Source organism: Cherax quadricarinatus, chromosome 18 (assembly GCF_038502225.1).
Source record: "Cherax quadricarinatus isolate ZL_2023a chromosome 18, ASM3850222v1, whole genome shotgun sequence".
NCBI classification, from domain to species: domain Eukaryota; kingdom Metazoa; phylum Arthropoda; class Malacostraca; order Decapoda; family Parastacidae; genus Cherax; species Cherax quadricarinatus.
This window is the reverse complement of record NC_091309.1, coordinates 29,421,032-29,436,155: the sequence shown is the minus strand read 5'-3', so window position 1 is coordinate 29,436,155 and position 15,124 is coordinate 29,421,032. Positions and strand designations below refer to the sequence as shown.

The following is a 15,124-nucleotide window of genomic DNA, read 5'->3' as shown; positions in this document are numbered from 1 at the left end:
GCGAAACGTTGCCACAATAAAATGTCACATTAGTTGCACTTGTGTCCTTTTACTTTACATATTGTCGGTAATTCTATTAACTTTATTACAAAAATACTACTCTATATCTTTAAAACCTTTACACATTTTGCATTAAGCTTTTTTTTGACAAACTAATAAAATAAACCAATAATCACTCTTTTTATGAATTTTATGCTTTTACAGCAGACATGCCCCTTCCCTGATTTCTGTTATATATTAAACTTTCCCTGATTTCTATTATATTTAAACAATCACTAAACTCATATGGGCTTAATCGTATTATATTTAAAAGTATATGTGGATATGGAAATATCAAAAATTTTCTGGCATGACTTTATCAACACACATCGTTTTTAATAATATACAGTAAACCCAATTTAATGGACCTTAATTTAATGGGCTCTGGAAATACTGGGCAAAATACGCTATGTCAACTGATTCCTGAACACAGGAGGAGACCACACAGACTTGAATAACTATAGGCCAATATCCAACTTACACCCTCTCTCTAAAATCTTTGAAAAATTAATCCATAAGCGTATCTATTCCTACCTCATCTCCCACAACATACTCAACCCCTGTCAATTTGGGTTCAGGCCTAATAAAAATACTAATGATGCTATTATCCACATGCTAGAACATATTTATACAGCAACAGAGAAAAAAGAAGTCCCACTGGGGATCTTCATTGACTTACGTAAAGCTTTCAATACAGTTGACCACGACTTGCTCCACATAAAATGGTCGCACTATGGTATAAGAGGGCACTCCCTCAACTACAAGAGGGCACTCCCTCAACTACAAGAGGGCACTCCCTCAACTACCTAAAGTCATACCTCAGCAACAGAAGCCAATATGTGTACACAAATGGGGCAAACTCTTCTGCACAGCCAATTACAGTTGGTGTCCCACAGGAAAGTGTCCTAGGCCCTCTTCTCTTTCTCATATACATAAATGACCTACCAAATGCATCGCAACTACTCAAACCCACACTATTTGCAGATGACACTACATACGTCTTCTCTCACCCGAGCCCAGTCATGCTAGCCAATACTGTAAATACCGAATTACAGAAAATATCTACCTGGATGAGGACCAACAAACTTACTCTAAACATTGACAAAACCTACTACATTCAGTTTGGTAACAGAGCTACAGATGTGTCTCTTAACATAATGATAAATGGATCACCTATCACAAAACTCACAGAGGGAAAATTCTAAGGAATCCACCTTGATAATAGACTCAAATTTCAAACACATATACAACAAATTTCCAAAAAAATTTCCAAGACCGTAGGCATACTATCGAAGATACGGTACTATGTTCCACAGTCAGTCCTCCTGGCCCTATATCACTCACTTATTTACCCCTATCTCACCTATGGAATTTGTGCATGGGGCTCAACAACAATGAACCATCTCAGACCACTAATCACCCAACAAAAGGCTGCAGTCAGAATGATAACAAATTCCCACTACAGACAGCACACTCCACCAATATTCAAAACTCTAAACCTACTCACAATACAAAACATCCATACTTATTACTGCACCTACTACATACATAGAACACTTAACTCTGACATAAACCCTCCCCTCAAACATCTCCTTACCAACCTCAACAGAACACATGACCATAACACAAGGCACAGATCATTCTTTGATGTTCCTCGTGTCCATCTCACGCTATGCAGAAACTCAATGCACATAAAAGGCCCTAAAATCTGGAATTCATTACCTGTGAATATAAAAGAAACACTGTCTGTTTATAAATTCAAGTCTCTTCTCAAAAATCACTTACTCACCCACAACTAAATAAATACTGAATAATTGTATCTCATTTATGTATCTCATTATTGTATCTCATAAATGTCAACCTGTGACCCAATCAAACTTTGTTACTATTTAACTTCATTACCTAACAGAATACTCCATTCTACTGATTACACAGCAACACAGTAAATGACCATATGACCTGTCTTTGTAATACTCATTTGTACTAAATTGTTATCTGTTTTACAATAATTTTTGTACCACTGAATATATCATTGATAAGTTAATCTTAAGTAAATTTTAAGCTGCCCATAATGCTCTGCATACAAGGGACTTGGGCATGCTGCACTTTAAAAAGTTGTATTCCTTGTACTTCTCTGTATCATGTTCAAATTAATAAATAAATAAATAAATAATCACACCACAATCCTCTTATCTCTACCACAATCAACATTTCTGGCCATCTACTCCCTCCTATTAGTCCAATAAATCAAGGGCTTACTGTACATATATATTTCCTGCCATAAAGCAGCTAATACAAAGGTACAAACTGTTTCACTGCTATTTTAATATGAGACTGAAAACACTATTTGGTACTTATTCAGTTATTTTATTACCTTGACAGTTAATATGTATACCTTTGCTCAAAACTAGAGTAACATATATTTTTACAGTTATTAATGTTATAAAATAACAATGTTATTATGAGTTACAGTATATAAATAAATATTAAAATATGATAATGTGGTATGACATGACAAAATGTATATATTATTATAAACTCTACATAAGTACAGTACCTAGCATCACAAGATATACTGTATATCTGCATCAATAAAAACTGGCCTTCACAAGGTAGGAAACACTTCTGCAGTAAAAGGAAGAACAGACATGATATCTTGAGTCTTGCTACTCATCATACATTATAATTTTATGTGAATCCTCAGAAACTAGTTAGTTTGTTAGGTTCAAAGCCTAAAGACTGCACATTACCTGTATGCCAAGTCAAGAATATTTTAAATCCCAAAAAACTGGCATTGAACTAAGTGTTTATACATCTTATGGTCAGAAACTGTGATACAAGTACTGTATATATGAATGAACTGAATACCATTTTTTAAAATACTCTACTATAAAGAATACTAATATATGACCTTTAAAGCCAAGGAAATACCAGGTAAAACAAATAAAATTTGATTTTCCTACCATCACGAGAAGCCACATAATTCAACATAATCTAAGTGATTGCATTTTGAAAACATTCCATAACTATATATAAAAATGTATCACAGTAACATCATGCCTAGCATTAAGTAGCAGGTATGACTGAGGAAAAATATAATAAAACATATACAGTGAACACACTAAAAAATACATGCTCAATTTAATTCCTAAAATGAACACACCTTCAGAACTGTTAATACAAAACCAAAGCTGTCAAAAAACTGTAAAGTACTTCACTCCAAAAATTCTGCTTGAGTCAGTGGCCTTTCTTAACCCCTTCAGGGTCCAAGGCCCAAATCTGAAGTGGTGCCCCAGTGTCCAAGAATTTTCAAAAAAAAAATTTGTTATTTTTTCTTATGAAATGGTAGAGAATCTTTTTGTGAAGGTAATAAAACAAAAAGTACGAAATTTGATGGAAAATTGACGAAATTATGCTCTCGCGAATTTTGATGCGTCAGCGATATTTACAAATCAGCGATTTTGCCGACTTTGACTCCCATTTTAGGCCAATTACATTATTAAAGTCAACCAAATTCTTAACTATTTCACTAGTATTACTTCTATTCTATCGATTGAGCACAAGAAATCGCCAAGTGAACTGTTTCAACTACAAATTAAAGTGAACGGAAATTGTTAATTTGGCCAATTTAACACAAAGTTCAAAATATTCCAATTTCAAAATAGGGTCCAGAATAAAGAATGTAGATATTCCTGGAACTAAACTAACATTTCCTCTGTTCATTAGTTATGTTTTGAGGCTTTACAAATAAATTCCATTTTGATTTTTTATTCACATAATGAATTTTTATTCACACCAAAAAATAGAAGATTTACTGTTATGCAATACTGTAATAATTGTATAAATATCATCACCATATTTGTGAATGCATATTAGACCCACCAGCTGGCGTGTATTAGACGTGTGAGGTCGTTTGTTTACTCTTGAATATCGACAAAAATTTAACATTTCTGCTACTTTGAGCTCAGTTTCAAGCCATTTCCAGTGCTAAAACCAATCAAAATCATCTCTATTTCTGTAATATGTCTTCCATTCTATCAAATGAGACCAAGAAATCGCAAATAGAACTATAAAAAACATATGAAAAAACACTGCAAAGTCGCTGTTTTAATCGAAAAATCATGATTTCATTTTTTTTCTCTCATTATACACAGCGTGCTGCAGGATCTGTTTTATGTGGTGCACACATACCACATAGATGTATTCTCTCATATCTAGGCCCAAATGTACCAGTCACAGTTTATCAGAGTGAGCTGAGCTCATGACGTAGATCTACGGTTTGGACCCTGAACGTAAAGCCGTAGATCTACGGGACGGACCCTCAAAGGGTTAATAAAGCCAATATCTGAGATGCACTTTGCTTCCACAATGCGGGGGCAAGAGTTGCTAGAGTTGGCTGGTCTAGAACCTTGAGTGGCAGTTCTGTACAAAATGTGGCCTTCATAAAAAATTTTTTTTCACTCTCCCCGTGTGAAAGAGCAAATATAAATCTGTGTTGTAAATTTAGTGAATTAACCACTACCCCAAGGTTTTCCTTGCCCTTTTGAAAAATTAAATTAAAATCACAACCATTAGTCATTGTATCTAACAAAGGATAACTAAATTATCACATGCCAATAATTGGTGAAATTCAACAACTTTCCTTAATCATTTAATCAGTATAAATGATTTCATTTTATAAGAAAACAGCTTTATTTGATAACTTTTTGACAAAATGAACATTTCTGGCTATATTACAGGAATGTAATACACTGTACTTAGAATGTTAAATAACTCTAGAACTCATGGTTATCATCATCATCATTATATTAAAATCAAGCACTAAACTCAAGAGGGTCATACACAATTTATGAATCCATTATTTCATATGAAGTTTCCCCTTGTAAACTTTCATGATTCATGAACACTAGCTGTTCAAAGTTTAAACACTAGTCAAAAGAAAACACCTTTACAAATTTTACACCATGACTAGAAAATTGAACCGTTTTCATTAAACAGAAACCTTGTAAAAAAAAAAAAAAATATGAACAATCATATATAAAGACAAAAATTATGCAAATTTAGAGCACTTGGATATCATCTAATCCTACATCTAGACTCTTATGTAAAATTCCAACTCCTTTCCATCTGTCAGCATCAGTCAGTACAGTATATGCTGATGCTCATACATAATCACATTCAAAGCTAAGTGATAAGCCATACATTTAAAACAAGCATAGGCATTCTTGTTCAATATGATTTTTTCAGCGTTGCAGTCCACCTGAAGCAATTCTGGGCTCACAGCTCAGTGTCGGTCTACACAGGGCTTCTGCGACAGTACAACAAATTTACTGTATGTATATGATAACTAAAGAATTTGTAAAAACTATAGTACATATACTGTATATCCAATTGGTCCCACCCTCACTCATACACATGATAATACATAAACATAAAAAGCAAAATTTATTCATGAAGAAACATTCATTCATACACAAAGGTCAAATAATAACAAATGAGACTGCTGATGATGATGAGTGATAGTGATAGTGGCAATAATGATGATATTGATGAAAAAGAAACAGGGAGTGAGAAAGAAGAGTAGGGAGGGGAAAGAAAAGTAGGGAGGGGAAAGAAGAGTAGGGAGGGGAAACAAGAGTAGAGAGGGGAAAAAGAGGTGAGGGAACAGAAAAAGAGACAAGAGAGGAGAAAAGGGGATGAGGAGGAGGAAGATCAAAGAGGAACAAGGAAGGAGGAGGAGGAAGATCAAAGAGGAACAAGGAAGGAGGAGGAGGAAGATCAAAGAGGAACAAGGAAGGAAGAGGAGGAACAAGAATGAGGATGATGGGACGAGGTCCCCTAGCAGCTTAGCGAGAGTTTCCCCACACTTTCGTTCAGAGGTGCTGAGAAGCTGTCAACATATTCATTCTAACCAAAGAGAAAGCTCTAAAGAAACCTTGAGAGTAAAGTAACAGAGCAAAGGACATGGAGTACAGCACAGAGATTGAAGAACACTGAAAAACAGGGATAAGCAAAAGAGCTAGGAATAAGCACCTCAGGATGTGGTCATATCAAGAGGAAGCTTACTATCTAAGACAAGATAACAGAAATAACAATAACAGTAATAATATTAATAATAATAAAAATGTTACTCACAAAAAACAAGGAAATGAGCGAAGCATTCAACTTAAGATTTCAAGAGGCCTTCATGAAGGAACAGGAGCTTATACCTCAGCTGGAAATAGATGGGAAAGGGGGGGTAGATCCCTACAGAAACAGCAAATACTGAAACCCATCTCAAAATGTGCAATTATAAACGAACCATATAATATGCATATCCAAGGTAAAATATACAGGCAAGCATGTGAATAAGATAAATTTAGTGAAGTAGATGACGAGGAGCTGGTTGTAGAATAATATAAATAAAATGATGTACAAGATTAGCTGGTCAGAGAATATTATATCCTGTATAAATTACTAAATTTAAAAAGAGAAACTTTCGTTTTTCTTTTTGGGCCACCCTGCCTTGGTGGGATGTGGCTGGTTTGTTGAAAAAAAAATAATACAGCAAAATAGATGATGATCTGGTCATACAATATATTATAAATTATTTACCTTGCTATACTTATATAATATTCTATGACCAGCTCATCTGCCTCACTATACTTGTGATATGGTATTCTATGACCATCTTATCATCTACGTTGCTGTACATATTTATGATATAATATTCTATGACCTGCCCATTATCTGCCTCACTATATTTGATATATTCTATGACGAGCTCATCATCTACCTCACTATATTTATGATGAAAATAATATTCTATAACTTGTAAATATATATATGCTTTTTTTTTTATAACTGTATAGATTGATGAAGTCTCTGGGAGACAAAATGTCTTCAGTAAATGCCATAAATTTCATGCTGTTTTATTCATCCATAGAATGTGCAAAAAGTGATGTATACCAGCGAGATAAACTTATGTTAGATTTTCAGACGTTGCTAACTAATATGTCGGTACATATTTACCAAGCCACTGGTATACTGAGATAACACATTCCATGAACTGTTTGTTTTTTTGTCAAGGTTTGGTTAAATTAAATATATTTGGCTAATATACATTAACTTAGTCTAACCTGATATGAGGTAAGAGTATGCTACTTCTCTTTAATAATGGCGAGGTAAATCACTGAGTGGGTGATTGTTGGAAATACAATGTTACCCTCACTATCGAATGTGACTTTTTTACATATTCTATGAATTGTTTAAATTTTTTTTTTTTTAAAAGGGCAGAATGATATACTGAAACAAAGTTAGAAGCATAAAAACACTTGAAAGTGTTAGAAAAGGCTGTAAGATTAGATAGGATTCCATGAGTACAGATGAAAACAGATGTTCCAAGCATGCCACTTACAATGATATAAACAGTACAAGACAATATTTGAAAAAAAAAAAAATTGATGCCCATTTCCAATATGGATGACAGAGAGCTCAGAGCTTCTCTAACATGCATACAAGGTAATGGTGAAGGTAATAAGAAGATTGTTAGAACCTGGAGCGAAGGCACCATTTTATGAGGCACCAGGGCAAGTTCAAGGATGGTATACACTGGTTTACATACATAGGTGAATTTACATGATTGGCTGACAAAAATCCGATAGGAGAGGAAAGGGTGGGTAGACCGTACTTGCCTACTCTGCCAGGCAAGAAGGCACCTCCTTGGAAATAAATGGCAGTAATAAGGAAAAATCATTAGGACAGAATTATCATGCAAGTCCTCCTGAAAGGTCAGTCTTAGAGACCACCATATTCCTGATGTAACAGTACATGAATGATCTACCAGAGAATGGCCTCCAAAAATAAGAAACAAACTAGTTGGAATAGCTAAATAACAATCTGAGATTTAAATAGGCTACAAATGAGGACAATAAGCAAGAAGAGAACAGAGACTGAAACTCTCCTCACTGCTGCTGCCACCACCACCAGCCGTACCCCCAATTGTACCTCCTGATGGAGAGGAGCATTTTGAAAAAGAAAGAAAGAAAGAAAAAATCTAATTTTTAAATGAATAAAAAAATTACATGTAAAAACTCAAACACAGTAAGTCCTCAAATAATGTTGTTTCGTTCAATGTAGTTTCACTAGAACTTTGAGGAGAAAAAAAAAATTGATTCTCGGCCAGGGCCACTGTGTGTGGAGACAGTAAAATAAAATTTTGTAAAGTAGTATACAATAATCATACAAATGTATGACAATAAACGATGTGGTACAAAAGCGCTCAGTATGCCTACCATAATTGTTGTGTGATGGTAGGAGGTGCTCCTAATAGCTTTTTATTTTGCAAACACTTATTTCTTGATTTAACCCTTTCAGGGTCCAGAGGACAAATTTCAAAGTGTGCACCAGTGTCCAAGAATTTTCAAAAAATAACTGTTATTTTTTCTTATGAAATGGTAGAGAATCTTTTTCTGAAGGTAATAAAACAAAAAGTACAAAATTTGATGGAAAACTGACGAAATTATGCTCTCGCAAATTTTGATGTGACAGCAATATTTACACATTGGCGATTTTGCCGACTTTGACTCCCATTTTAGGCCAATTACATTATTCCACTCAACCAAATTCTTAGCTATTTCACTAGTATTACTTCTATTCTATCGACTAAGCACAAGAATTCGCCAAGTCAACTGTTTCAACTACAAAATGAAGCGATCGGAAATTGGTAATTTGGCCAATTTAATGCAAAGTTCAAAGTACTCCAAGTTCAAAAGTAGGGTCCAGCATAAACAATGCAGGTATTCCTGGCACTAAACTAACATTTCCTCTGTTCATTAGTTACGTTTTCAGGTTTTACTAATGAATTCCGTTTTGATTTTTTATTCACATGATGAATTTTTATTCAAACCAAAAAATAGAAGATTTACTATTATGCAATATTGTAATAACTGTATAAAAATTTCACCACATTTGTGAAAGTATATTAAACCCACCAGCAGGCGTGTATTAGACGTGTGAGGTCATTTGTTTACTCTTGAACATCGGCAAAAATTTAACATTTCTGCTACTTTGAGCTCAGTTTCAAGCCATTTCCAGTACTAAAACCAATCAAAATCATCTATATTTCTGTAATATATCTTTCTTTCTATCAAATGAGACCAAGAAATCGCAAATACAACTAAAAAAACATAAGAAAAACACTGCAAAGTCGCAGTTTTAATAAAAAATTACAGTCTCAGTTTTTTTTCTCTCATTATGTACTGTGCTGAAGGATTTGTTTTATGTGGTGCACACATACCACAGATATATTCTCTCATATCGAGGCCCAAATTTACCACTCACAGCTTATCAGAGTGAGCTGAGCTCATGACGTAGATCTACGGTTTGGACCCTCAATGTAAAGCCATAGACCTATGGCACAGACCCTCAAAGGGTTAACCCAGTTGCAATGAGTGCTAAAGGTACACTGTGCACACCTGATATCTGTAAAAAAAAAAAAAAAAAAAAAAAAAATTGACATTAGAAACAAAACTAGAAGTTTTAAAGAGGTTTGATGATGGACAGCATCATTTCGCTTAAAGTTGAAGTTTCCAAGAACCTATTAATGAGACTAAGTAAGGACTTATTGTACAGAAAATACAACTGGGGTTCACCAAAATTCCTAAGAGGTCACAAAGAAACAATAGTTAATAATGTAGTAGTAGTAGCAGATAGGATTTCACAGAGTCCTGATAGAATGCATAGAATAACTTTATGTCCATTTGTAATTCTATTTAATATTTCTCTTCCCAAAGAATTTTATTTAGCTGACAAATTGAAAATGGCAAAAAATTATGCTAATATACTTTAAGAGAAAGATTATTCTCTAAATTACAGAAATGTTTAACAAAAAATACAAGTCAAAATGCTGGAAAAAAAAAAAAAAAAAAAGAGCACTGGAGAAGAGAGGATAAGAAATCTGAAGAAATAACATGCTGTCAACAACAGGAAGGTAAAAACAAAACAAAAATAAAGATATTAAGGTGATTGTAAACAACAGGTTATTATAAAAGGATATAAAAAAAAAAATGCTATGTTGGCATTTTTAAAAGAGCTTGGTATCACATGGATGTGAAATATTTGCATTAGAATAGGTGTCCACACCTTTATATTTTAGATGCAATAATTTTTTTTAAAACATACATCAAAACCTATTAACCCTTAAATGGTCCAAACAAATCGACGTTCAAATTCGTAGTGCTACAAAAGTAGATCTACTTTTTTAACATATTTTCAAATGTAAAAAAAAAAAAAAAGTAGATAAAAGTTTTTTTTTACACATTTTCAAATGTAAAACAAAAAAGAAGATATACATTTTTTTACATACTTTCAGATGTTGAAAAAACGTATATATACGTTTGGACCATTTAAGGGTAAAAAAAAAAAAAAGACTAAGAATTGGAAATGCCATCTTTAGACATAAAAAAAAATGAGTTATGAAAAATATTTACAAGAACATAAGAACATAAAGCCAGTGAGGAGCAGGGGTGCAGTGGGGACAATAAGAGAACACAGTAACAACATCTGGGGTCCCAGACTATTCAACATCTTACCAGAAGATATCAGAAACATCTGGAACAAGAAGAAACTGGGCAAGTATCTTCACCAGGTGCCAGATCAACCAGGCTGTGATGGATATTTGGGGTAGTGGGCCTCCAGCAGCAACAGCCTGGTTGACCAGGCAAACACCAGATGAGCCTAGCCCATGGCCGGGCTCAGAGAGTAGATTAACTCTCAAAACTCTTCAAAGGTATATCAAAGGCATGGGGAGATAATTATCTATACATTATAGTATCAGTAATATGGAGAACAAGAAACTATAATTTCAAATTATAATGAAAAGAACTTTATAAATCATTTCCTCACAAAAAGAGTGGTGAGGCAAGTTTAAGTGGACTTCAAAAGGAGGTAGTGTGCTTAAACTAATGGAAACCTTAGAGATGTAAGTGACACATTATAGAAGATGGAACACTACGAGCATATTTCTACTTCTGTATCTAGAACTAAGTGCAATAATTATTCATACACACAGCCAATGGACAATCTTTTTTTATATCTTTATCTATATCTTTCTCTCTCTCTCTCTCACACACACACACACACACACACACACACACACACACACACACACGTTAAGTTGTTTAGGGATTCTCTCAACCATCCTTAGCAAACTAAAATAAAGTGAAAATACTTAATACTATATATATACAGAGTATGTAAGATTATATCTACTGCAGAATGTAAATGAGTCCTCTCAGTTCAACTGATCATGCAAGAATGCAAAGTAGGTAAAATGCTGAGCCCTAAATAAGTACTGCATATCTTTAACTAATGCTTCACGTCTGCAATTCACTGAAGTAGAATGCATTACAAAGTTGATATGTACATAATGAATCAGACAGCTCAGGGTTTTTCCAAATTTCGGCTTATCTCGTATGTATATATTTTATGTCACACTAAACATTCAAATATTGTACTGTTTGATCACATAATGTAATACATTCAAAGATGAAAAGTAATATATGTATACAGAGAAGTAATGAGGTAATGTAAATTACTAAATTATAATGTAATTGACTGAAAGGTCCACCAATAATTTATCACAATTAAAATAATGTAGGGTAAGGCCAAGTGCTACAAATGCTCCAGATTCTAACCACATTACATGTAGATCAACAACTGGCTCTGTAAGCTAGCAATTCAGATAGGCTCTTCACTCTAATAACATTATAGAAGAGAAGAGAAGGACAACCACTTTAGCTGGCTCCCCACTCTGTTTAATATTATTACAGAGTGAACAGCCAGCCTGATTCCCTAGCAAGTGAATTTGGCAGCTGATCTATGTAACAAGCTGCACAAGAAAAAAAGGAATTGGTAAACAGTGAGAAAACTGTAGTGACACACAGTGATATAAAATAAATGAGCGATGAGCAGTTGATAGGCATGAAGTTGCAATTCTCTTTTTCAAGACTTTAGATTTTGAGGGCATGAATCCAGAAAAAAATAAACAGAACAATAATGTGAAAGACTTGCTTGCTAAAGTTATCATGTCTATATCATTTTGCATATTACCCCAACTGCCCAGAACCTCCAGCAGAATGATTTACAGTGGACAGCGTAGCATACCTGGCAAGGGTGAGGAATCTCAGAACTTCCTACTAAAATATGGTGAAGCATATAGATTTCATATATTCTTGATTTTTTTAATCAAGGACATTTTTTAAGTCTCCTTACATTATGAGATATGAAAGGTGTAGAAATAAATTGATAAGCAAAGTGATACACAACATAGTGATTATATTCCTTAACTACAAACTATACAGAAAAAATTAGATATACCATAGACTTTGAAATATATCCGAGGCATGACTCACTTTATAAACAAAGGCCCTGATAACATTGTATTGAGGGTTAACAACTTAACACTTATATACGTAGTAATAAAGATGACAGCAATTAATGAGTACATGCTATACTTACACACAAACTTCTTCATATATCTTCACTAAATCTGAACAGTACTTATTAATGTTAATCAGTGACTGTTAAGTAGCTGATTATTGTTTTTATGTTGAAAGAAGCAAAATGTTTTGAGTAAGATTTCTATTGATTCCTTAATATAAAATGTTCAGAATCATGTATTATGCTGTAGTGCTAGCTGTGACTGGGTATAAATATATTGACCTGTGACCGTTATACACGAATAACAATTTTACACTTAATTTTTATCGACTTTGGCTTTGCAAATTTTTTAACATAATACTGCACTTTGATATATAAACAAAGAAAACACGGGACTTTCTTCACAATAAAACACTGTAGTATATTGCCTTTTAAGTTTGGTCTACAAATATGAACTGTATTATAGTATCAAGATTTAAGCATCAAAATAACATGTCTTTCAGAGTATCTGATTAAATAAATATACTACTACAGTACTAAAAAGCAGATAAAACAGTCTTGGTAACACAGTCCTGCCCTAACACAGATGGACACAGTCATGAACTTGGCTTTATTAGATGACTTTCAGTAGACTTCCAACTTTTTTTTTATTGGCAAACAAATCCTAGCAAATTCATAGGCAAGCAATATAATATAAACCTAAAAGTGTCCTTCAAATCCTACAGGATGAGCCCATGCATTCTGCTCCAGCTTTAGGCCGCTGGTTATTCGCTCGATTAAGGCGGCGGAGGGTAGCATCACCATACTGGATGCCTGAGCCAATCCTCTCTGGATCCAGCTCACCTGTGGAAATGCCATTACTGTACTGGTATTTAAAATTGTCAGGATAGGCTAATTTTTTTCTTTATGGGTAAAATATTACCAACTGCTTTATTTTAAATTACACTGTTTACATTTCTCTAAAGATTCTAGTATAATAAAGAATTACTCTCAGCATTTGCATTCTATACAATAAGTTTCATTCCTAAATAAGCACAGTAGGGGATAATGTGTCCCAATCAACAATAAATTTATGCTGGGAAAAATTATGCCCAAGTGTCGTGAATAATTTCACAGGATTTCCCAGGCTAGGGTTTTAAAGACATGTAGCCAGATGTCAATGAATTATTACAAGATGATGAAAAATAAAGAAACCCAGAGAAAATGCTGGGAGAGCTGAATTTCCAGAAAGGACTCAGAAAATAAAGAGGGTGAGGGAGAAGAGCCTACCAAGAATCACTTAACACTTTAACTGCTTCAGTCGTATATATACGTCTTACGAGCCACCGTGTTTGACGTATATATACTCATAAATTCTAGTGGTAGTAGGTTGGTAGACAGCAACCACCCAGGGGGGTACTACCGTCCTGCCAAGCGAGTGTGAAACGAAAGCTTGTAATTGTTTTACAAGATGGTAGGATTGCTGGTGTCTTTTGTCTGTCTCATAAACATGCAAGATTACAGGTACGTCTTGCTACTTCTACTTACACTTAGGTTACACTACACATACATGTACATGTTTATTTATACACACTCATCTGAGTTTTCTTAGATTTTATCTTAATAGTTCTTGGTCTTATTACTTTTCCTTTTATATCCATGGGGAAGTGGAATAAGAATCTTTCCTCCGTAAGCCATGCGTGTTGTAAAAGTCAACTAAAATGACGGGAACAATGGGCTAGTAACCCCTTTTCCTGTAATAATTACTAAAAAGAATAATAAGAAAACTGTAAAAGTGGGAAGTCTGAATGAGCGTGGATGTTGTGCAAATGATAAGATGATTGTGGATGTTGTGAATGAAAAGAAGATGGATGTCCTGGCTTTAGTGAAACAAAGCAGAAGGGGGTGGGAGAGTTTCAGTGGAGAGGAATAAATGGGATTAGGTCAGGGGTTTCAAATAGAGTTGGAGCTAAAGGAGGAGTAGCAATAATGTTGAAGGATAAGTTATGGCAGGAAAAGAGGGACTATAAATGTATCAATTCAAGGATTATGTGGAGTAAAATAAAGGTTGGATGTGAAAAGTGGCTTATAGTAAGCGTATATGCACCTGGAGAAGAGAGAAGTGTAGAGGAGAAAGATTTTGGGAAATGTTGAGTGAATGCATGGGGAGTTTTGAACCAAGTGTGAGAGTAATGGTGGTTGGGGATTTCAATCCTAAAGTGGGCAAAAATGTTGTGGAGGGAGTAGTAGGTAAATCTGGGGTGCCAGGGGTAAATGAAAATGGGGAGCCTTTAATTGAGCTATGTGTAGAAAGAGGTTTGGTAATAAGTAATACATATTTTATGAAGAAGAGGATAAATAAATATACAAGGTATGATATAGCACGTAATAAAAGTACAGTGGACCCCCGGTTAACGAACTTTTTTCATTCCAGTAGTATGTTCAGGTGCCAGTACTGACCGAATTTTTTCCCATAAGGAATATTGTGAAGTAGATTAGTCCATTTCAGACCCCCAAACATACACGTACAAACGCACTTACATAAATACACTTACATAATTGGTCGCATTTGGAGGTGATCGTTAAGCGGGGGTCCACTGTAGTTTGTTAGATTATGTATTGGTGGATAAAAGGTTGATGGGTAGGCTCCAGGATGTACACGTTTATAGAGGGGCAACTGATATAT

The 15,124-nt window shown here is 34.4% G+C and overlaps 1 protein-coding gene across 1 annotated transcript in view; it reads right to left on the bottom strand.

Annotated features, from left to right (window-relative positions):
- Positions 1 to 340: 340 nt before the first annotated feature.
- The window catches only part of Rab4 (RAS oncogene family member Rab4), a 128,564-nt gene continuing 113,780 nt past the window's right edge, over positions 341 to 15,124 (bottom strand). The window contains exon 6 of the mRNA XM_070086363.1: positions 341 to 13,302. Within this exon, the coding sequence (XP_069942464.1) occupies positions 13,172 to 13,302 (131 nt within the window). The 3' untranslated portion in view covers positions 341 to 13,171. The remainder of the gene's footprint in view (positions 13,303 to 15,124) is intronic.